At 40.7% G+C, this 25,165-nt stretch overlaps 1 protein-coding gene across 1 annotated transcript; it reads right to left on the bottom strand.

Annotated features, from left to right (window-relative positions):
- Positions 1 to 703: 703 nt before the first annotated feature.
- LOC103809462 (reelin-like) lies at positions 704 to 23,878 on the bottom strand (the record flags this gene model as incomplete). The annotated part of the gene is made up of 12 exons (XM_009082296.1): positions 704 to 953; positions 2,191 to 2,449; positions 5,703 to 5,850; positions 7,031 to 7,251; positions 13,305 to 13,476; positions 15,093 to 15,275; positions 18,076 to 18,160; positions 19,586 to 19,763; positions 19,856 to 19,996; positions 21,264 to 21,537; positions 21,758 to 21,946; positions 23,720 to 23,878. Coding segments are annotated over 12 exons (2,259 nt in total), but the record flags the coding sequence as incomplete, so codon positions are not given.
- Positions 23,879 to 25,165: the final 1,287 nt, after the last annotated feature.

Raw genomic sequence — 25,165 nt, 5'->3', positions numbered from 1 at the left:
TATATCTACACAGTTATTATTTCGTACAGACATATATATACACATTTTTGCAGTTGATTCTGCCTTAGCATGTGGCAGATGTAAGTGGAATAAATGATTACTTAGATATATAGGTACAAGTGAGATCAGAATTGAAACTTACTACACTGAAAATCATAGAATTTTAGGGGTTGGAATGGACCTTAGAGATCATCTAGTCCCAACCCCCTGCCCTGGACAGGGACACCTCCCACCAGAGCAGGTTGCTCAAGGCTTCATCCAACCTGGCCTTGAACACTGCCAGGGTTGGGGCACCTACTACCTCCCTGGGCAACCTGTGCCAGTGTCTCACCACTCATGCTAAACCACAAAGCAAGAACCATATGCTGGGAACACCCAGCTGCTGTGTATTAGAACCACAAGAACACCCCAAGCAGTGGATGCTATTCACTGGTAAATGGATTTGAGTTAGGCAACTGTTAGTCTTTTTCTTAAATGGATTGAACTGCAGCTTAAGTGCTTGGAGGGAAGTAGTATACTTTAGTTTATGTTAAGCTTCAGACACCTAGAATAAAAAAGCTGATGGTACAATTTCTAACGGGAACATGCAGCTTTCTTTTATTTCTCAGTTCTTGTTACGATGAATAATGGCACCAAGAAAACAAGTGACTTTTCCTCTACAGTAGAGGGAGAGGAAGGGCAAGAATTACTAAAAAGTCATTACCATAACAGGAGTCTGTGACAGAGCAGGATGCTGCAAAATCTATTTGCAAGAAAGAGTCTTCATTGACCACGATGTCAGTGGTGACAACGTAGCGTGTGCTAGCCTTCTCAATGAACACCAGAGCATCCCCTGTAGAGCCACACACTGGCATCTTCGTGCCACCAGGATGGAGCAGCCACTTTCTATTATCCAGTGTGGTGAAATCATCTTCCAGTACTGTATTGCCAGAGATATTTCCTCCAATGAGAATCTGAAACATTAGGAGAAGAATTGTTATTGAAAACAAAAAATGTCTAGAAGTCTTTACAAACATATATGTGAGATTGCATCCTGGGGGAGGAAGCGATGTACTGGTCTAGGTGTATATATTCTGCTGGTCCAAAATGGCTAAACTTACTTAGTAAAGAGTTATGAGAAAGGAGAATATCTCTTTTCCAAAAAGGAGAAGAGATTGTCTCAGCTATACAAATTTAAATTTCAGGGAGGTGAACTCCATCCTGGATGAAGTAAAACTGCTCACAAAAATGAATGTTAGTAGGAGCAAAGGGCACTGTTTTATTCCTATTGACAGTTCAGCTCTACTATAATCTGGTGCATTGCTCTCAGCTTGCACCTGCTGATAGAAGTGGGGAAATAGCCTCTGTTTTGCCATTGATTATAAGACATCAGCATTTAATATTCAACAGCACGCAAGGCAGAATTAATTTTCATTGGTTATTCCAAACTAGTTTTCTGAACTAGTATAACTACATTTGATGAAGATACAGGAATGAAAGAATGAGGATTTTTTTAATTTCTAAAAGGAGGGATGGGAAGGAAACTTTTGCGACCAAAACATCAAAGTGTGGGGATTTCTCCTAACAATCTGAACTAATTTATTTAAAAAAATTAATAAATATTCAAGTAAGTTGAACTTGGACAGTCCATTAACACTACTTAGAGCTCTTATTTGGGTTCCTTGTGATTCACACCAAGTCATAAAAGTAATATAATAATCTTTATAGCAAATCCCAAATATGAAACAAAACTTTTCTTTCAAAATTAGAAGACAAATATATTTTTCTATAGTTGGGTTCAAAACTTTTCTTTCAAAATTAGAAGATAGATATTGATATTTTTCTATAGTTGGGTTTTTTTCTATTACATTTTACCAAGCCAATTCCATATTTGGATCCATTCTAAATGCAGGTTTTTGAAGTCTGAAATCAGGCTTGCATTTTCCATGGTAAGGCTTTCTGGAATGTGAACCTGAGGTTCTACCCACATTTAAAAGACATTCCCAGCTTCAAAATAGGTGTTCAGTACCCTGCATGGAGGTGGTGCATTAAAAACATGAGATCAGCAAACAGGAATTGTGCTCTAAGTATCTTTATACAAAGCATTTTTGCTCATCTCAGTGAAATGATACACGCCAACAAAAGGGAAACATTTTAAAAAAAAACAGTCGAAAGCTGTGTTAAAATAAACACAGGCCAAGGATTCCTCACCTGGTCGATCACCCAGGGGCTGTAGAAATGCCCATTGTCCGATGGTTGCCACCAGCGGAGCCGAGTGGAGCTGGAACGAGCCTTCAAGGGAATTTCCAGGGCAATGTATCGTCCCACGTTGCTGGAGTTACTGAAGAGGAACTCCTGGAGAAGGCTCCACGTGAGGCCCCCGTTGAGTGAGTACTGCAGCAGCACGGGCTGGCTCCTGGGGTCAGGGACCCCCTTCCCACATCCCAGTCTCATGAAGAACTGCACAAATCTAACAGGGGGAGCACTTACTGGAAAGATTTATTTTCTACAACATCCTACACAACAAACTAGAGAGACTTGGAATTTGTCTATTGACCAGCTCTGTGATTTCTTGCTGTATGACTCAGCTTTAGGAGATCTTATGATTTCCTTTTCAAAGGTTCCAGAATATAATTAGACAGACAGGTGGAATGACAAAAATTCATTTTGCCTGTGTGGCATTTTGCCAGCCCTAAGAGGCTGAGCAAAGCTGGTCATTTATGTTTTGAGCTTTTGTCTGTATAGCAGATGGTGCTGCAAGTATCAGAAACATAATCCTGGGTGAAATTTTTATCCCTGTATCCCGTGAGTACAGATTTTAGTGGCAGAAAAGCAACTATGCTCTAAGGAGATCATAATTTGCTACGAATTTGCTGAAATGCTTAAATTCAGAATAAGCATCCCCGTTTTCCATTGGCATAAACCAGAGAAAATCTGGACAGGAGAACAAAGCACATATCACTTTCAGGGATCATTTTGCCCATTTAGTCAGCCTGGGAAATTTGTCTAAATCACACCCTATAAATGTACTGCCTTCCCTGAAGCCAACCCAAGCCACCCAGGGACAGCACTGCTTTCATCCCCTAGTTAATTGGCTTCTCCAAAGCAGCACAATAGACTTGTATCAAACTGTGAAATTCTTCCCGTTGGCTGATGCTCATAAATAGCTCCACTATGCACTTGGAGTGGAGGGAACTGCTGCTGTAATGATATTTACTTATTGGACTTGTAGGGATATTACAAGTATTAATTCATGTTTGCACAGCTTTTGCACAGGTTTAGAGGGTTGTATCTGTTCTAATTATTATTGCATTAGTGCTGCCTGGCTCACAGTTAAATGAAAAGGCAAAGAAGAAGTTTTGCTCTGGTTTGATGTGCAGGTAGATCCACTGGGAGTGGAGGCTGCAGAGGTACTGGGCAGACAAAGCTTCAATAAAACACCAGGCCAGAGTCAATTAATTCTAGTCCTCACTGCGACTCACAGTTTCTCTTGCTACTATATATAACTCCTTTTGCTCTAGTTTATATCCCCCTCCATGTCCCAGACATAACATACTGCTTGTGCTGTAAAGGAGCACTGGGTACCCCATGGATCAACATATCAACTGTAATGGATTTTCTTCACTGCTGGCAAGTCTTTCTGCCTCCTCAGATTTACTCCAACATTCGCCACATAATTCACAGGAAATAAACCCAGGTGACCTTGTCTCTGTTGCACTTGCTTTCTGTGCATTGCTCTTCTTTCATCTCAATTTTCCCTAATATAGTAATAACCCACTCAATTATAGGTAACAACGTCTAGCAGCTTAAAAAAAAAAAAGATTTTAAATATCTCTCTTCTCATCCCACAGACATTTTGAAAAGGCTCTGCCCATTTTGAAACAGAAAAGCAAAGGTTTTATTTGTAAATCTAGTAACAATAAAATGTATGGCTATTCTTCTAGCAATTCAGAATTGCAAGGGATTTGATATACCTAAAATATTCTGTCCCTACTGATACATCATGCTGTGCAATTTCAGCTACTGGTATCACTGATATACTGTCCCCTGTGTTAAATCCTTTAACATAAGGTATGACAGCAGTGGACAGTGGATTGCAGAGCCCACTTGGTTTCAATCCCCAGGTACTGAGTGTGGCTTGCAGCACTGACAGACAAGACTACAACTGTGTACTTCAGGGGATCTCCTCATAAGGAAAGGGGAGGGTTTAATGTGACTTCTGAGTCCAACCCTCTTTGTAAAATGCTTGTTCTCATAATCCCTGGCATAAACTTAAAACTCTCCCCAAGTCCTGTGCAGAACCTGGCACATCTGTGTCACAGCCAGATCTGCTGTTTCTTTGCAGGTGGCTGACAGAGTGAGTCTGGAAATTAAGAAAATCCTACCACAATTACTTTAGGCTGCTAAAGAGCAGCTCCCAGCAGCACCACTGCAGCCTGCCTGGCTGTTCAGAAGGGAACACACAGTTATTTGTGGATAACTGCTATTTTTCCATAAGTATATACCAGAAATTGAACGTACTGCTTTGTTTTCCTGAGACAGAAGTAATTTATCTCCATATAACACCTTGAGGTCTATATATGCAAATCCAGCTACAGACTATCATGGAGAAGAGATAAATGCATGTTCTTTGAACATGAGCAATAAGGAAAACATCATTTAGGCTGATGGAGCAACTTACAAGATCTCTTGTATCTTTTCTTAAACAACCTTTCCATTTCAGAATGGTCTAGGCAATCAAATCAGTGCAGAGAACTCAGGTTTGTGTTTACTGAGTCCTGAAAAAAAGTTTGCTGTGTGGAATCTTACAAAGTACAGGGATTTTTAATATTACACATCACTGAAGGTTAGCTAAGTGCTGATCTGAAAAATTCAATGGTTGAATATTTGACATCTTTATTGACCATGAGGCTCTGCAAGTAAACCATTATTTAAAGCTTCAGTATGACTGCAGACAAGTAAAAAACAGCTAAAATGCCTGTCAAAGTGTTTCCCACAGAATGTTATAGGAGTAGGGTGTTTACAAGAGACTTGGAGAAAATGCAATCTCTCCAAAGTACTGAATAAATTAGAAAACAATGCCTGTATGTTAGCATGCTCACAATTAGGATGGGGTTTAATTTATAATAGTGTAATTTTTTTTAGTGTGGCTTGCTTAGCATGTCTCACTCATTAAATATCTCTCTGCATGCTGCAACGACACAACATAATCTCTAAATACACTGAAATATTTGGTTCTCAATTGCTGTGCTCAGTGTAGCTGGTGACAGCTTGATGGGAATTTCTCCGTGAGTTATTGGAAACAAATGTGCACAATGAGGAGAAAGCAAGATTCAGAAAGGGAAGAATTATGAGATGACAAATGTACGAGTTATACTTTCAGCAGATATTCCTGTTTCAGCAATGGCTCTTAATACACCAGACTGTAAGACAAGTAGAGCATGTGACATGCAATTGATTTCTCCTGTTATGGATCTGAGAAATAAAAACTTGCTTAAACTACTGAAGGTGTGGAAAAAAAGTAACTTTTAAATGGTTAATCCTATCAAAGTCCAAGTTAAATCTGACTTAAAATGGTAACAGTGGTTAAATTGGAGTATTTACTAGCATCAAGACCACAGAACATGTCAGCTTGCCTTTACCACAGAAGTATCACATATTTGTTACTCTTCAGTATATTATTTCCTCAATGAAATCCTGAGAGAACTTGGAAGTGGTGTTACCTGGCTTGTGACAAATCAAGGTCTCGAGTCATCAGCATGCGTAAGCCTTCTTCATTAAAGAACAGGTTGTTCCCTCCAGACATGATACCACATTTCCTTGAGGGCTTTCCACCACTCACCAGGAGGAATCTATCCGACTCCAGCTGACCTGAATGCACAGTGAATACATATTCATGATTGACTCCAAAGTGCTCCTACTGCAACAGTACTACTTCCAGTGGAAGAGAGAGAAATTAAAAATCACATGCTCACTGAAGAAATATTCAGTGTTTCCATGGATTCTAGAAAGCTGACACACAAATCAAAACAAAACAAACCCAAAAGTATGAAATCTGGGATCTTTTCCAGTTATTCACAAGGTTTTCCACTTTTCTTTATGTTTTGAAGATAAAGTACTCAGGTCTATAAAGAAACTTTGGGTACCATGTGGCAACAAGCTAGAAAGGGCTGGAAACATTTAAAACAAACATTTTGAAATGAATGAAGGGATGAGTTTGGTTCCCAGGTGCTGCTTTATTCAAAACATGCTCTTCTTGCTGTGCTTGCTAGTGGGGGAAACCTCAAGGGGATTTTAGAGTTGTGTGTGTGGATTCTGTGTGTGCCCAGGCATGCATGAGGGTTTGAGTTCCCTCTTGCCATCTCCTGGGGTCTGCTGTGGCTGCTGAGTGGTGGCTCCCACCACTGAGGCTTTTCTGAAACTGTGTTTGCTGTAGTTAGATTTCTCTTGTTGTGAGAAAAAATACATCCTTAAAGCTCTCCATGGTTTGCCTCACTTGCATGTGTTCTGTCTGTGATAAAGTCAAACTACCATAGAGTCACAGAATTTTAGAGGTTGGAATGGACCTTACAGATCATCTAGTCCCAATCCCCTGCCCTGGGCAGGGACACCTCCCACCAGAGCAGGTTGCTCAAGGCTTCATCCAACCTGGCTGTGAACACTGCCAGGGTTGGGGCACCTACTGCCTGTTTGTTCTAGTGTCTCACCACCCTCTCAGGAAAAGACTTTTTCCTAATCTCTAACCTACATTTCCCCTCTTTCAATCTGCACACAGTACAATTTGTACCCATCAAAACTTAATTTTCTTCTAAAATTATTTTCTAACCATAGAGTTTCAGGAAATTTTGTTTCAATTAAGATTTTGTATTCCAGCACTAATGACACATTCACAAGCTATGCTCAAGAATGACATCCTAACTACTTGGTTTGTGGGAATACCCTCTCAGCGTAAATTACATTCATACAGGAGTGAGGAAGGCTTTGCTGTTTAATCCCTTGAACCCACTAAGATGCACAGGCAGAATTCAGACCTCTTCCCAAAAAGAGGTACCTTCAAAATCATCCTTGAGGAAGTCAGAGTTCTTGGTACTTATTTTGCAGGTTGGCCCAGAGTAGCCAGGGTCACAGATGCACTTTGTGCCGTTGATGCAGCTGCCGTGCCCGTTGCACATCTCCTCACACTGGGGGCCGATGTACACGTTGTCGATGGCCCAAGTCACAGGTTGGGATCCAGCAGGGTAAAATCCTTGGTACCACCGGAATCTTGCCAACCTGAAAGTGGCATAAAGTGTATTTGTATTTGTAAGTGTATTTGCAGTCCATAGATACACCGTACTATGAGTATATATTATTCTTGCTGTTGAAACTGGCTTGATAAATAGCTTAATTCTAGAAACTGACTGCTAGATCTAATTTGTTCAGCACCTCATGCATCTTTATGTTGACATCCAAACCAAGCACTGATGGAAATAAAAATAACCTTAGTTATTAGTTGCAATACCAAAACATAATGACAGACTTGATTTTCAAGATTTAAAATCTAACCACTCTCCTCTCCATTGTTCATGGGGAGGATGAACGGCCACGATCTGATGGATTTCCTTCTGCTTTGGTGTGCAATGGTTGGGTCAGACCAGGTTACTTTCACCCTCTCCTGGAGAGTGAAATCCTACTTCATGCTTCCATCCTGCCCCCAGGGAGATCACCTGTGGAGGTGGAGTGGTAGGATCTCACCCTCAATTACACAGAAAGAAAACATGATCCGTCATGTCACCAGGCATTCAGTTTGCTTTTGGGCAGCTTAATCTTAATCCAGACTGATACTGCAAGTTGTTAATTTAAACTACATCCTCCTTTGGGTGCTGTCGTATCATTTTTAATTCTCTTCCTAAGTGCTACTCACATCAATGCTGTGTATAAAAAGGAACTGACTGGGGAAGAAGGGAAAACAAACTGAGATGGGAAAAAACACTCAAGAGTATAGTTTTATTCCCAACTGAGAAAATGTTTTAAGGGAAGAAGGAAACCAGAAGAGAAGGGAAAAGCACTTAATTGCCTTGCCTGTTTAATGTGTCTTGTTAAAGACATCTAAATTCAGCAGGTGGATCAATTGTATGGGTAGCTGTTTTAGGGTTTAGTGGTTATAGCAGTGTGGCAGGTTAATGATTGGACTCTATGGTCTCAGAGGTCTCCTCCACCCTCAATGATTCCATGATTCTAAGTCAAAATTACTGACTTTAGTGCACTCTGAGGTGAAGGACACAAGGGCAAGGCTGGAGGTGTTGTAAGCTCCTCTTGAGAGCAGATTTCTGCCCCACGGGCTGGATTCATTGCCTGAGACATGTCAGCTCCTTCTCTCAGGCTCACTCCTGGCTAGGGTGAAGCACAACTCATGTCTGAAGCAGAGTGAACTAGTGGCCTTGCTGAAGTCATTTGGGGTTTCTTCTCTGGCTCAGCAGGTTCTGGGCTCTACCTTCAGAACATAACTGGAATACTAATTCTTACAGCTGTCTGCTGAGAACATATATTGATTTCTAAAATTACATATGTAGTGGAAATAACTGAAAATGTCTTTCTCTTTATTTAAATATAACCACTTGACACTTTGGGGATGAAGGACTGGGATTTTTTTTTCTAAGAATTACACAAGGAGTCAGGTTGGGTGGCTTCTTTTTCCTATTATTCCAGTGGATTATGGTGGAGAAAATCCTCCTTGAGCCCTCTGGCCCAAGAATTTCATGCACTGAATGCTCCATGGAAGCTACTCTGCACTGCTGGGTTTGGTTGGCTATCACATGTGTTGGGGAAGGAATAGGAGGGAAAGCAGGAAACAGGACAGAAACACTCAGGAACAGAGGACTAAATCAAAACACCTGGAAGGTTTAAATGAGTCAGGAGCCTATGTAGTCAAAATTTTCATTTGGAGGGATGCATTGATGGCTGGGTAAAGGGTGAAATAATTCTTTTGCCCAAAATCAGAAGCACAAATGAGCTGCTGCAAGTGATTCCTATTCCATGCTTGAAATGTTAACTGTCACAAACCAGAAAATTCAAGTTTAAAATTTAAACATTTCCTTAAATTATTAAACATCCAAGCTTTCCAAACTTGGTTCTCATCTCTTATATAGGTCTTTTCATACTTTCAGCAGCATGTATGGGGTTACTTATTTAGTGCTGGGCCCATTGCATGCAGTAGTTTCCTAAGTACTCAGTCTCATAGTTGCATAGATTCATAAAGCCTCCTAGTTGCACAGCTCATTTTCATTCATACATGCTACAGTTTAATCATTAATGATGTGATCTTTTACATAGAGTGAGTTAATGCTGGGAGACAGTTTTCCCTGAAAAAGTAAACAGTAGTGGTTTTACTTTGAAAAGTTGCATATTATTATGCCTGCTGGCACGTACTGTTCTTCTGTGCTATGTATTATCATCCAACCTGGTTTGTTCCATAAACTTTCAGTTTCTAGCAACTGCAGCAGGTAATATCTTAGAACCAGAGAACTTTGCAGCCACACGAGACGGTGAGCACTTAGATCAGACCATTTCCTCACACTGAAGTAGAATAAAGTTTATACTAGATCACATTTTACTGCATTTTCTAATGAAGCTCAAATTTCATGCAAGAATATAATTGGTGGATTCAAAGGGCTAATGCAGTGCTGCAAAGAACACTCAAAACACTTCAAGAACAGTCAGTTTTTCACTCATTTTACCATGCAACCCACTCCCATAAAGAAGTCACCAATTAAATATATGGAAAAACAGGAAATTACCTGTGGTTATTCTGCGTTAGCATCAGGCACAATATATTTCGGGGAATCACCTGAACACTAGCTAACATTTGGGGCAAAAAGCAGAGAGAAATTGGTCATCTGGTCTGCTCTAGTGCCTCTGTTCTTATGCACCACTCTTGTGCTGGGAGAACAAAACCAAACCAACAAGCAGCTGGACAGGAACAGAAGATGGACACTTACCCACAGAGGTGCAGTTTTCCAAAGTGAATGACCTCCCTCCTCCAGCCCTGGGTAGTGCCTGCATAGTAAGTGCTGCTCGGGTGATGCTCAGTGGAGCAGAGGGAGCTGAGGTGGCTGCTGCTGCTGTAGCACAGGGGCAGCAGCAGGTGCCAAGTTGCCCCCAGGTCTCGTGAGAACTCCAGCTTCACTGGGTCAGCAGAGGAGCTATCAGTGGTGCAGCCAATATTGATCTAGGGGCCAAGACATCAAATGCAGAGGATGACACAGGGCAGACTATGGGATTCCTAATCACTCCTCATCATAGTCAGCCTCCCCCATTTGGTATGGTGTATATTTAGCCCAGGAAAATGATGATTTGGGAACTCAATTAACAACTGGGATGATGCACTCATGTACATGAACATGAACTCTTGCACATCGGCCCTCTGTCCATGGGTATATCACAGTCTGACTTAGAATAAAATGAATGTGATATGAAATTCCCAACTACTTCTACAGAGAGAAAACAGTGAAGTTAATTGGACAAAATCCCAAAGGAGAGCTGCTAACATTGCTGGAGCAAATGCATTAGCTCTTGCAGTCCTCTGGCAGGTACTGAAGTAATCACAGCACCAAAAAACCAGTGCATTTTAAAAACCAGAAATATTAAAACAAAAAGTGCAAACATAAACTTTTTTGTTAAACTGCTGAGCTACACTATGGTCCTCTTTAATGTTGCACTTCCCCTCCACCAAAAAGAAGGAGAAAGTTTATGCCACAGGATGTGTGCTGCATCACCTCAATATGTCCAACTTTCATACTCACTACCCATTTGTTCATGTAAAAAGGTAAACCCCTAAGACACTTTATGCCACAGGATGTGTGCTGCATCACCTCAGTATGTCCAACTTTCATACTCACTACCCATTAGTTCATGTAAAAAGGTAAACCCCTAGGACATAGTACCATGGCTGGATTGGATTTGGTTTCAGTGTCACACCAAAACTTAGTTTGGTGGTATCAGACTTCTCAGGGTGTGTTTACAAGATTCCAGATGTAGACAACAATAGAAAAGGCAAAAAGCTTACATGAATACCAGTTCTACTACTGAAAAAATACAAAATATTTTGTACAAAATCTGAGACCTCTTAAGGTCTTAAGACCCTAAAGTCTTAAGGGGGAGTCTAGGGGATGGTTTCTCCTGCCATGGCTACAGGGAGAGGACTAGAGGGAATGGCCTTGAGCTGAGAAAGGGGAGAGTCAGATGAGATGTTAGGACAAAAGTCAGGGTGGTCAGGCACTGGAATAGGTTGCCCAGGTAGGGGGTGGAGTCACCATCCCTGGAATTGTGTAAGAGGCCTCTGGATCTGACACTGGAGGATATGGTTTAGGGTTTAGGGGTTCCAGCAGAGTGGCAGGTTAATGGTTGGGCTTGATGATCTTAGGGGTCTCCTCCAAATTTGATGATCCTATGATTCTAAGACATATTTTCTGCGTTCAACCAGTGAAAATTAGTCTGCTTTTCCTTTACACTGAAGTTAAGACGTTCTTAGAGTTTCACATTGCTTATATAAAAGATGAACTAGTTCCTTTCCAGGATGACTCTGATAAGATGTACTATACTTACCATGCAATAAACAAAACCCCATTGGTGATGAAATACAAAGCCTCTACAAAAACTATGAAACATTTTTGGGTTTTACATATCTTAGTAGCAAGAAAAATAAGTGTCTTTCTAACATGCTGTTCTGTAAAGAAAATCTGCTTATTTCTAAAACCCAGTAATACTTGGAACTGAGCATGAATGTTGGAAGTGCATCCTACATCGAATTTCCTTCATCACTCTTCAGTGCACATGAGTCCCATCAACCTACATTTGACTAGAGGGATTGTCTACTCATCTGGAAGCTTAGAAAGATGCTTGACCCAATATAGGTTTTGACTCTTGAGACACAGAGAGAAACTCTACTGCATTATGCATAACTCCTTCATTTATACTAATGTTCTCAAAAACGTGAGCTGAAAACGATGTTCTTACCACATATGGAAGTAAACATGTAGATTTTATGAGGTTAATGCTCTGAAGACTTATGAATATCTTAAAGTGACCTCAAACATTTTTGTTCTACAGGCTGTAATCAATATTTTAAAACAGAAAATGGTTTGCATTCAATAATTTATGAAGCAGTTGCATGACAAACTGAAGTGTGCATGAGTACACAGCTAAACCTACTTTTCTTGGAAAACCCTTAGTATCATTTTAGTAATTGTATATAAACTCATATCATTTGCTGTTTGATGCTACAGCATGATACACCTTAGTTTAAAGCAGCCTGGTAATTGTGGCATAGCAAGTTACATGCCAGAATCTTTTACAATTTCTTAATGACAATATAATGACTTCTCCAAACTAATGCATACTAGGCTAATTGGTTACTCCCATCAGTAGCTGCCTTAGCCAATGCAGAGTTTAGATTTTAGGATAAATTAGAAGTACAGTTTAGTTTAGACTCTGTGCTTTCTGGGGTATTTGTTTCCACTGAGTATATAAGAAACACAAAAAATATGTTCCTTCTTCATGAGCTTTAGAGAACTCCTTAAGATGGGATGACTTCAGGCCTTCATAGCCAAGGAACAGCTTCATCTAGAACATCTCTGCAAGCATGGACAGAAGCAAAAGGAAAGTAGAACCCCGACTCTCAGAGAAAGTACAACAGTGCGATTAAGCCAGCAGGTAGGAAAAATTAACTTCTACTGTCACAGATGAAGTTGTATCTCTCCACTGGGTCAGATCATGGAAATGCTGCACTTTTATCCTGAGCAGTTTGTGAAGTGGCAATCTGGATGCTCATTATATTTTGCTCATCATCTTGCTTGCCAGTGCTGACTCTCTGACTCACAGGATGTGGACTTTAATGCTATCAGTGCAAGTATATAGGCATGGACAAAGTAGTAATTTGTAGTAGAAAGCAGAAGACTTTAAGACAGAAATTTCCCTTGTCTGTGTATTAAAAGAATCATGATACACCCACATGAGGGAAAGTAATGTCAAAGCATTCAGAGGGGAAATTAGACAGGCTTCTCTACTTGTCAGTCATAACAGCTGGGCAAATACACCAAAGAGCAGAACAAGGAAGAACAGAACTCATGAAGCAAAAGGCAAAATAAGTTTCTGAGGACAAGTACCTCAAATTGGATGATAGTATTTTCATTCACACTCAGGTCCCTCGTGGTAATGGAGTGCTCTCCAACTTCGTTCGAAACAAACACCATAGCTGAATCTTCTTCTCTGTGAATAAAGGAAAGGAGTACTTCAGACTCAGTTTATTGCAGTCACTTCTTTCTAATGTATTGCTGAGAGATGCTTACGGAGCTCTTTTAGATGAATATGGGCAATAAAGCCCAATGTTTCCACCAGGATAGAAAAACCAGTTGTCCTCTTTAGGACCGAAGTCAAAGGTATCCAAAAGGATAATGGGATTCTTTAGGTTATTTCCATCAATAATGAAATCATCAATAATCCAGATTTCTTCTTTTTTGCCTACAAAGGAAAGGGAAATATTAAGACCTAATGCTACTATTATTAGAGAGCAGAATAGCAAAGAGTATTTATGGATTGTGTGGAGAAGAGGCTTCACTACTTTCATTTTCCATGAAAATGGAAGCTAGAAAGTTTCCAGTTTCCATGAAAATAGTCCCCATACTGCTCTGCAGCCTGACCCTAGAGAATTAACTTTAGTCCCCTAGAATTTAGAGAAGTCACAGCAAACCAAAGAGTGAAAAACCTGTGTTGAACAATTATTTTCTATTTAAATCACATTCACTTTGAAAATCTATCATCAGCATCGTGTTCAGTCAAGAATCATCTAAATGAGCAGTTGCTACAGAGCCCAAGCAGCCATACTGCTCTGCAGCCTGACCCTAGAGAATTAACTTTAGTCCCCTAGAATTTAGAGAAGTCACAGCAAACCAAAGAGTGAAAAACCTGTGTTGAACAATTATTTTCTATTTAAATCACATTCACTTTGAAAATCTATCATCAGCATCGTGTTCAGTCAAGAATCATCTAAATGAGCAGTTGCTACAGAGCCCAAGCAGCCTGAGAGCTAATTTCATTCTACCCTCTTTCCTTGCACTCAACAGCCTGTGCTTGCCTGGCAAGACCTCTTTGGGAAAGAAGGAAACTCTGAGTGACCTTCTCTCCAATGGGTTATGTATTCGTATATGTCAGAAAATTGGTATTTTCAAACTACAGAGGAAGGCTTAGACTGACAGATTGTTTTGTGTAACTTCTTTCCATCTATCTAAAAGTGTTTTAGTTGATCAGAGAAATTTAAGAGTCTTCTTTTAAATAATATTCCTACTTAGGGATAATGTCGGTGAGAAAAGTTTAGATAATTGTTTTAGGCAGGACAAATCAGAAGAATGATCTGGAAATGGAATGTCAGGACTAGATGTGAATTTGCTTTTTTTTGTTAGAGATGTGCTAGGAATTTGTCTGCATGGAATAAATTGTTGCTGTATCACCATGTGTAAATGATTGCTGGAATTTTTTAGAGCCCTTAATATCAGTTTCTGCTAAGAAATGTGCTCAGAGTAACAGAGCAGGGAAGAACTTTCTTCAGCTGGCACATCTCCTGTAATCAGGAGGAATGAGCTGCGTTCCTCTTGTGGTTTTCTAGTCCTTTACAGTTCAATCAAAAGATTAACTGCTCACTACATACTCTTGCTAAATGGGCTTTTAATGCCTAGTTAATCCTGATTAAGGTAGGCCCAGTTCCCATTTACACTTGGGACACTTTTGTGTAAGTGGAGCTTCCTAATGGGGCCTCAGTGTAAATGAGAATCAGGTCCATTAAAAATAATGAGAACCTGAATGAAGTTAACTTCATTGGTGTTGCTTGATCTCCCACTCCCTCTGAGTCTTCTAGGCACAATCAAGGGATATCAGGTGAAGGTGTTTTCACTTCAAAGCATACAGCAGTTTTAGAAGAGCAGTAAACATAATCCGGTGGTAATTTCAGTTGAAGGAGTTCAAACACAAAGCCCCATGATTTAAGAGTCTCTATAATTGTTCAGTTCAAAACAACCCAGCCTCTCACAGATGCTGAGCTGTGCAAGTGTGGACCTGGATTCCCATGGATGTCTCTTCCTTACCATTGTTGTAAGGTTGCCAGAGCCTGAACCGTGTCGCGTTGCTTTGGGCCGCATAGGGCAGAGGAACGTTAATAAAGAGAACATCTGTAGTCTGTGTGAAGTAAAACTCATCTATCAGGTGCCAAGTGATGCCACCGTTGACAGAATATTGCAGCAGGATGGAATGAGACCTCTCAGGGGTGCCTGGAGCAGAGAGGACATGCATTTATGTTCATTAAAATCTGGTGAGCTCAAAAATGCTTCTGCAAGTATAAATGTAATTAGGTTCTCTGACATCTATTACAAAGCTTGGGCTTCCTTTAACAACTTAAGCAGCTGAGATGTTATATACATCTTTCTGTCCTTTCTCTTGCTTGTCTGCATGCAAAATGCTAATGAATTAAGGCCTCAATTTACATTGCTGTTCCTTATAGGTATGGTCACAGTTAGTTACTTAGAAGCTATCTCAGTATTATAGTTTTTTAGATTAGAACAAACCAGTCCCTTTTACTACAGACATTTTCCAGTATATTTATTTGCTTGTTTTGCCCAGGTACCAGACATTATCATCACCATCTGTAGTGCCCACAGATAAAGACACAGTCCTCACAAATTTATAGTCGATGGCTCTGACTGCAGACACTGCTCTGAGCATATTCATGCCCAGAAATCATACAAATGATGGAAAGCACTGCAGATGTTTTAATAGCATGTTTTAACAACAAAGCAGCAATATTATGTGCTTTAAGCTGGGCCTAAAAATCAGTGGAACTGACAGTAAAATTTGCATATTTAACTACCAGCTCTTCCTTTTTTTTTTAACTTAGAGCTTTAAAGAGTGAAAAAAAAGACTTTACAGCCCTAGCTATTAACACATGCTAATTAGAGCCCAGCACTCCACTTGATGCTGGTTACCCTGTACAAGCTCAGCCCCAGCATATATTGGACCTGTGCCTAACTTGCTGACCAAGAATATGAGTGTCCAAGTGATGATATCTCTGAGCTGAGTTCTCACTCAGACAAATAAACTCTCCACTCCCTTCATAGTGATGGCATGTTCCCAAAAACTCAGTCTGAGAGCAAGAACTAGCAAAAGAAAATGGTTAAGGGACAGTTTCTTCACCCCTGACTCAGTGCACATTACTGTGCAAATTTCTCCCATGTTCTGTTCTTAAATTAATCAAATTTTTTGAAACCAAAGCGCCTGATGCACACACTCCTGCTCCCCTCTGCTCCAATGCAAAATCTCTCTTCAACCACTGCGTGTGGAAGAGATGTTTGCAGTCAGGAGCTGATTTCAGCTTATCTGTGGCAATCAACAGTAAACATCACACTGCTCTTAACACTTACAGTTGAGAGATGTGCTCAGCTATATTAATTTGCATTCACCATTATGGAGCTTGTTGGGACTAAGTCCTGGATCCAAGCCTAGGGCTAACAAGTCATACAGATTTAATGAGAAATGATTTATCCTGGAGTTTCAAGGCCTTACTCCTTGTGGGCCAAGTGTCAAAATCCAGCCTGGAGCCTTTGGTCATTCCTGCCTTTCAGAATGACATTTTTATTGACCTTATTTTTCAATATTTAGACAATAATAATTTGCAAAAATATTTCTGGGGCATAGTTTTGTAAAAAGATTCACAAAGATTTTGTTATAAACATGAAATATTTGGCATGTAATGTTTTTGGTTGTTATTGTTTTCTCTATTTTTGATAAAGTACTAAAAATAGTAATAAATAGCCAAATATATGTGATTAAATGCCTAAAAAGGAAATCAATCATAATTCCCAAAGAGCTACATTTTTATTTGTCCTTAAAGAGATTTAGGAAGAAAAAGGTCATTCAAAATTATTTTCAAGCTATTGTTGGCAAATGGCAAGTCAGTTAGGGTCCAGTCCCAAGAGCTCTGAGCTAAGGATGTCTTCCTTCCACCAAAGGGGGAGGAGCCTTTACATGCTCAGAGTTCAGTCTACTGTGCCAATTCTACAAGCAATGCTGGGCAAAACTGAAATTGCATGGCAGTGACTCAAACCCTCAAGCAGGTTAATGGTTCTCCATCATGTTGCTCCTGACTTGGATAAGATTATTTCACAAAGTCATAGATGGCAGGGGCTTGGAGCAGGGTAAGACTGAATCATTGGCTTCAAAGTTCTTATACTAGAGAAACTGTCCCAAGCTTGTTACGCCAACGTGTAAACTTGTCTTGCAAAGTCTGACTACTCTTCATATTCAATTAAATAGATTTGTGGAGCTTCAGTCATCTCTAAGATACTTACTAAGCAGTCAAACAGTAAAAGCTTTTAATGCAGTGGATTGAAGCTTGAAAATGAAAACCCTGTAGTTCCCTATCCATCCCTTAAGTAATTTACTGTTGGCACCATTGTATGACCTAAAAACTGATAAATTCATATTTTTTTTCACCATAATGGAAAATCTCTAAAAACTCTTGAGCTATTTTGTTTCTCTTCTGCCCAAACACTGTACTAGCTGTGCTGGTTTTGACACCACCACAGTTTACTTTTTTCTTAGGAACTGCACAGATGGCTATGCAGGCTGGTAGCAAGGTAGGGATGATGCAAAATTTCAAACAAGTTGCCATATAATCATAGAATTTTAGGGGTTGGAATGGACCTTAGAGATCATCTAGTCCCAACCCCCTGCCATGGGCAGGGACACCTCCCACCAGAGCAGGTTGCTCAAGGCTTCATCCAACCTGGCTGTGAACACTGCCAGGGTTGGGGCATCTACTACCTCTCTGGGCAACCTGTGCCAGTGTCTCACCACCCTCAGAGGAAAAAGCTTTTTTTCTAATATCTAACCTAAATTTCCCCTCCTTCAGTTTGTACCCAAATCTACCATATCTATCTCTCTCTATCAACATCATAATCTACCATAAACTAATGATCATGTACATGTACAAACCGAAAATCCTTACTCTTTTCTGGGATACTACTCCATACTAATAAAGCTAGAGAAGTGATAGGAAATCATCAGTGATCTTACCTTTGGCAATAAATTTAAATGAAAACTGAATGTACACGGTATTAGTGCAATCTAGATCTCTTGAAACAAGCATTCTCAGTCCTTCCTGCAAATACAGAATATTTAGTGTGAATCTCAGTTCCCATTGTTGAAGATGTTCTGCAGCTTACTGTTACCTGGATCTTTTCTGTTAGTGACCTCCTCCCAGGCAGAAAATGGGGACAGAGAGAGCTTTGGCAAAGTGAGCCACAGTAATGGAAAGGGCTAGATATGGGTGTGTGTCCCTACCAGAGGCACAGCTACATGACCAGGTACAGACACAGTTACAGCTCATTCAGTTCATGCTCTGGACCACTGGGATGTGATCGGATCTGCAAGCACTGATTTATTCAGACATTAAGTCCAAGCTACTACACTTCCTTTTAGTGCAAATTATATAGGAGCTGAACACCCTGATTTCAAGGCAGAAACACTCCTCTCTAGGAGTTCTTTTCTGTGCTTCAAAATATGTTGTGAACAAATATCCTCTTCTGGGGCAACCTCTTGACTTAGAGGAGTAGGGAAAAGGAGCAGACAGGAAATCTCCTAACGGCCCTTAAGGTTCTGTCCATCTCTGGAGATGAGCTCAATGTTGTGTGGATCCTGAGGCCAGAGCCATAGCCCCTGTTCTGCAGAGATCTGGCAAAACCACCTCTCAGAGCTTCCCTCTCTCTCAGACCCAGTCCCAAAGGGGAACAATCTGCAGGAACAACCACCAATCCAAATTTTAGTCAATTCACGTCTTGAGATTTGGGATTTAAGTCATGTGAAGAGGCTGAACTGGAGTCAAGGTTTTACAAATCAATATTTCTATAGAAGCAATTTACACACCAAACATTATTAGATTTCCCTTTTCTGGAGGCACCTGAATTCACAGTGTCAATGGAGGCTCATGTGTGAGCTTAAAATTTGTGTGTTTGTGTGAACAGAAGTCTTTCTATTATGTGTTTGTCAAAGAAGAGAGGTTCAGAAAATATATTTCCTGGCCTTTTAAAATCTGTAAGTGGAAAAAAAAGTCTTTAAAGAGCTAGAAAACATCAAAAGGATAGAACTGAGTAGAATATAAACTAAGAACATAAACACAGATTCCACAGACTGCAATCCTGACTAATTTGTATCATTAAAAGTACTATAAAGCCAATCAGGAGATTACCAAATGATTGCAATGTGTACCATATATTCCCAAGTAGTTCACTTTGCCTCAAGAATCTCAGTGTGGAGTTTCATTCTTTTCCTTTGGTGGTTATGGAGGAATTTATACCACAAATGAAAGTAATACTCAACAAACAGACGAAACCCATTTGTTCATAAAAAGACAACTGTGACAAACATGGTGCATGTTTAGGGCAGGAAAAGAAGAAAAATGAATATGTCAAATTCTATCATAAGGGTTTGATATGAACATAGGGGGGGAAACAACCAAAAATTTACTTTCTGTTTTCAACTCTACTGGGGTTTATTCATTTTTTTTTCAATATAAGTAATCTCTGACCCCTTTGAAAATGAGAGCTGTTCCAGACTTGATGGTGTCACCATTCAGGTTTCCCCTCTCAGCACCATAGACTTCAGGCCAAAGGTCTGGATGTAAGTTACCATTGAAATCATCCTTCAGGACAGATGGCAGAGGAAGGACAGGGACACAGTATGGACCTCCAAAGCCTCTGTCACACCTAGCAACAAATTGGGAGGAAAAGGGGTTATCCATTTGGCCTAGATAAAACACATCCTTCCTATGAAGCAAGTTAAGCAGGTTTCTACTTACATGCAATGACCTGAATCACAGATGCCATGACCTGAGCACATCCAGGGGCACCCTGTAGCCAGGATCACATTATCGATAGCCCAAGAATCTACACCAGAAGCATAGTTGTACTGAATCCATCTGAACCTTGTTCTGGGAGAGCTGTTAAAAACAGAGTAAACGTATTTCAGGCTTCAAAATTTCTGCTCCATAAAGTGCTAAATAATAAAGAAAATCCCCTAGACTTCAGGAGAAGAAAAGCATATGATAAGCGTTGTCCCTTTATTTGGAAAACACTCCCATTCCAGTTGAAATTGGAAGTTTCAATTTCTCAGGTTAGTTAGGCAAAATTCCAACATATTCTAAAGGAAGGGGCTCAAAGTATAAAGCAAGAAAGAACTCGCTGATCAGCAAAGTGGTTGAGCAGAAATGAGTAGCTCCATTAGCATTTGACAGCTCCATGTGTTGCTGGCAGACTTAAAACAATATAACTGCTTCAGTAGAGTAAAAAATTCATTTATTCATTTATGTTGTGTAAAGATAAAAACAATGTTGATATGTATATATATATGAATTATATAAAAATGTAGGAATACATATGTACAAACATGTACATGCACACAGTGCTGTTATTGCTGACTGCCTTGCTATTCTCAAATGAGGAAAGTCTTTTGGAAAAAAAACACTCTTCAGAAGATGATGTATGATCCTCTGGAGTGAACTATGGAATTACAAACCAAGCTGAGAACTCCAGTCCCAGTTCATTTACTGTGTGTCCATTTTTACCACTGTATGTTCTGGGTGATGAAATCTGCAGAATAATATGCATGATGCTTTGAAGAATAACAGAACTGTTCAGAACAATGGTAAGAAATATCATCATCTGTTATTTCTAACCTGCAGCACGGTTGTATTGAGAGAGATGGATGCCAGCATATCTGCCACATCCCTTTGCAACCATGTGACATCCTGAGGAAGCAAGCAGAACTCCCCTCCTGGTCAAAAGGGTGGAGGTGTCACATCCCGTAACATGTGTTATGACTTGCTGAATGCCATGACTAAGAAGCCTAAATGCTGGATGACAACTTATGTGCAATGACAGAAAACACTACTATGTGAAAGGATGGGTCAGGGTATTAATTCTTGCTTCTTATTGCACAGATGTTAGAAAAGCTGGTTTAGCATTCTTGTTCTTACTGTCATAGATTATAGGCAAGACTTAAGAATCCACTCATCAAAGTTGTTCCTTCCTTAAGTTCCTACGGCTCATGTTATAGCTGATGAAATATTTTGAAAAATTCTGGTGACGTGACAACACACATTTAAAAATTCAAAAGACATGCAGAACATTCCCAAGCTGGGGGATGTTTGCTCAAATTAGATCAGCAAAACCTTTGTCATGCTAAACAGCCTGAAGAGCAGTGCTCACTTGGTTGAGGGTGGGAGGTAGACAGTAATTCTCTTCCAGTTCTGGAATCTTTCTGAAGTGTAGATGGAGCTCTCGGTGTACTGCTGACAGCCGATCGTGGGAGGGACACACTCCTCTGTCACCAAGTGCCAGTCTCTCCCGTTGTTTAAAGAGTACTGCAGGTGAATGCTGTGGGAATTGCTGTATGGCTTGCTGCAACCCATGCTCAGCTCAAACTGCAAGAAAGTGGAGGCTGATACATGGAAGTCCCAAGTCTCAGCGTAGCGAGGTTTTCCTAAGAGAGAAAAACAACAACAAAAAATGTACCTTTAGCATAAGCTTTCAGGACTGTCACTCAAATTTTTATCTCTATCTTCACCTTTCTTCACCTTTCTCTTCCCTGCAGATTACTATATACCTGGATTTGTTTACATCTCCCATCCTGTTGGACTTGATCCATAAATAATTTATAAGGTAGACTCATACGAAATGCAGCAATGTTTGATGACACGTACCAATGTTTTCACTGAACGTGAGAGCTGTATCCATAGACAGGCAGTCAATGTCTACTTGACCTCCTTGTATTCTGTACCAGCTTGCTTGTAAATCCACAGTTCCATCAAATTTATCCTGGAAGCCAGTTTGAGAGCTGTCATTCATCCCTATAAGCACATCATCCAAAGCCCACTGAGCTGAATGCTTCCCTATAAAAACCAGAACAGACAGGTTAGTGGAGTTGTTTTTTTTCTGCCTATATGCTGTGTTCACCCAGTGAGCAGTGCTCAATCACATAGCCTGAGTGCTGTTAAACAAGACTAAAACATTGCTCAAGGATGCACCTGGACTCTATAAAGTATGTTTCTATTACAGATAAATACAGGTATTTCCCTCTTCGTTTCTTTAGCTTCAATACCTTTGCCATCAAATGCTCTCTCTGTGTTTGAATGAGGCTCCCTGAGCCCCCAGATTGGGGATTTTCATTTCATGGGTCACAACCTTCCTGCCATTCCCCACAGCTAAACTGGAAATGCCTCTGTCTAGTTCCCAAAGTGCCTTTTGTATGAAAGAGAGTAGTACACAAAGGAATATGCTGAAGGCTCTGGATATAGATGATATTTATAAAGATGCTGTTCTTCCTGGAAATCTGTATTCTCCTGCTCTCCAGCCTAAGGCACCTCAATGTCACCCTCATCTCCAGCCCATTTCTTCAGCCCTTCATTTCAATTCACCTTTCTACAGGCATGCTGGAAAAAACATCTTACTGTACAATCACTGCCCTCACAAGAGAGGAAGGAAAGCCTCTACAATAAATTGTGAGCTTGCAGTGACGTGCCTGGACTTTTGTCTTGCCACTATGAGGAACATGGGTCATTGCTGAGAGGGCCACTCTGCACTGAGGTATGGCAGCCAGAGGACAGTTCCTGAAGGAACTAACATCTGTAATGAGAAGTGGTTGTCACCTGTAGGTGCTGGTATGGAAGGTGATATTTCAACCTCCAGGCATAAACTCTCCCTTCTCCTGGGAGCCACAGGGCTGCCATCAGGTGGTCTTAGAGTGATCACTCTCAGCAGGGGTAGGTATCATCCACTTGCTGCCAGAGCAAGTGACAATCAGCAGGTCACAGGCAGGGAGAGGCAGGTCTGACACTGCACCACTCACCAGTGCAAATGATTGTCACAGAATGATGGTCTGTGGTGCACCTGCTACTGCTCAGCACCTTTTCCCAAAGGAACTGGCTGCTTACCTAAATCACATCCCTCTTGCCTTGTCTACTCTATTACCTAGTGAGGACAATTAAGCCCTGCACATACATTGTAAGAAACTGTATGAATAAAAATCAGCCATCAAAATGATAAATGATATCTAAGAAGCTGCAGACCATAATCACCTGAATGTAAGCTCTGTGTGCTTTGCTCCCCAGGGAATTGCTGTTAAAATGTGCTTTGCTGTATTTCTGCATATCACCTTATATTTCCTACTGGGATCCAGGAGCTGCTGCCTTGTGCAATGGTGAGACACTTAATCACTTTTAATAGTGGCAATGTGCTCCTGTGCAAGGTGGGAGCTCTCACAGTGGCTGGAGGAATCAGTCAGTACTAGGGTTTTTCTTTCAGATGGGGATGTGGGAAGCAGCTGAGTGGGTTGCAGAAGGTGGAGGCAGCAGAAGGCAGAGGAGCTGGGTGCTGGGAACACCAGCAGTGGCAGGAGGAGGGGGTCCTGTTATGGTCCCTCCCCTCTGTTATTTCAGCATCTTTGGTTTAAACTTTGCTCTTAAACAATTTTACTCTTAAGCCCATCTTGGTGCTATAAAAGAGAATCACACCTGCAGTGTGACTCAGGAAAGCCTAAATATGCTCTTTTGGCACCCAACTGTTCAACAAACTGATTTTTGGTAAGCTAAGGTTTCCCAGAACATGTCCATTGACATGTGGATGGTGTAACACTGCTTAATGAATTTTATGGTGGCCTTGCTTACCATGTTGTGGCTGCCACCAGCGGAAAGCGGTGGCAGGAGTTTTGGCCTCCCGAGGTAAGTCTATTGAAACAACTTGGGGTTCCAGGTATGACATGAAGTCCAGCTCTCGCAGCAAATGCCAGGTGATCCCATTGTCATTTGTGTACTGAACAACAAGCCCTATAGTGAAAATTAAGGAAAGCAGTTAGTCTGTGCAGAGCAAAGTTGGGGCAATTCACCCTGCCCACAGAATTGCCAACCCCCACCCTGTTTGGGTGCCCTTTGATATCTCCCCTACCCTTTTGGCATCTCCTGGTCCAGGAGCATTTTGTGGACAAAGTCCTTTTGCAAAGGTGACCTGAGTCACCAGCTGCCACAAGTTATTTTGCCTGTTTTCACCAAACTCAAAGGATCAAATCTTTTACACTCTCGGTAAGAATAACGTGCCTCTCTTTATATACTCAGTATACATTTTATGTTGGGTGTTCCTGCAGTTTGTGTGGGACAATAAGATGTTCCAGGAGCATTTTGTGGACAAAGTCCTTTTGCAAAGGTGACCTGAGTCACCAGCTGCCACAAGTTATTTTGCCTGTTTTCACCAAACTCAAAGGATCAAATCTTTTACACTCTCGGTAAGAATAACGTGCCTCTCTTTATATACTCAGTATACATTTTATGTTGGGTGTTCCTGCAGTTTGTGTGGGACAATAAGATGTAGTTCTCTGATACTCAGTATACATTTTATGTTGGGTGCTCCTGCAGTTTGTGTGGGACACTAAGATGCAGTTCTGATAGCTGGGCTCACAATAGGAGTAGCTCACAATGATCATGCTATGTATGCAAGCTCAGAGCATCCTTGGAAGTTGATTGTCATACTATTAAGACAGTTTGAGATCGTCTTTGTATCATAGACACAGCATGGCAAATACTAGGACACAACACAATTGTGAAGCTCATCAAAGGAGGTAATACAAGAAAGAAGCACTTATGTATATTCCTTCTCTTAAAACTCTTTCATACTGGAGCATGTTCAGAGATAATGGATTAATTTTTTTATAAGACAATTCTGGTGCAAATGAGAGGAGAATCAAACTCTCAGTGTAACCTGTGCTGCAACATGACAACTTTCCCCAGTGAGTCAGTCTCAATGCAAATGCCAACCATCAGGAAGCAGTCCACTAATGTTAAATGATTTGTCGTGAGAGGAAAATTAAGTTTTCTCATCTACCAGATGTCAGTGGTCTGTCTTTGTACAACTAGACCACTTAGCGCAGGGAATCTGCTCCCAAAACTGCTGATCCTTCCCAAACATAAATACCAGCCCCCCACCCCAGTTACTTGGGTAAAATAAGAGAGGAGACATCTGGGAGAGATGAATTTATCCAGATTAAACACATTTTCAGCTGCAGCTTTATAATTTTGCATTTTGGGTAAATCATGCATGACCTTGGTTTGGAAGGCAATTTT

Source organism: Acanthisitta chloris, unplaced genomic scaffold, assembly GCF_000695815.1.
Source record: "Acanthisitta chloris isolate BGI_N310 unplaced genomic scaffold, ASM69581v1 scaffold42419, whole genome shotgun sequence".
NCBI lineage: Eukaryota > Metazoa > Chordata > Aves > Passeriformes > Acanthisittidae > Acanthisitta > Acanthisitta chloris.
This window is presented reverse-complemented; position numbering and strand designations above follow the sequence as displayed.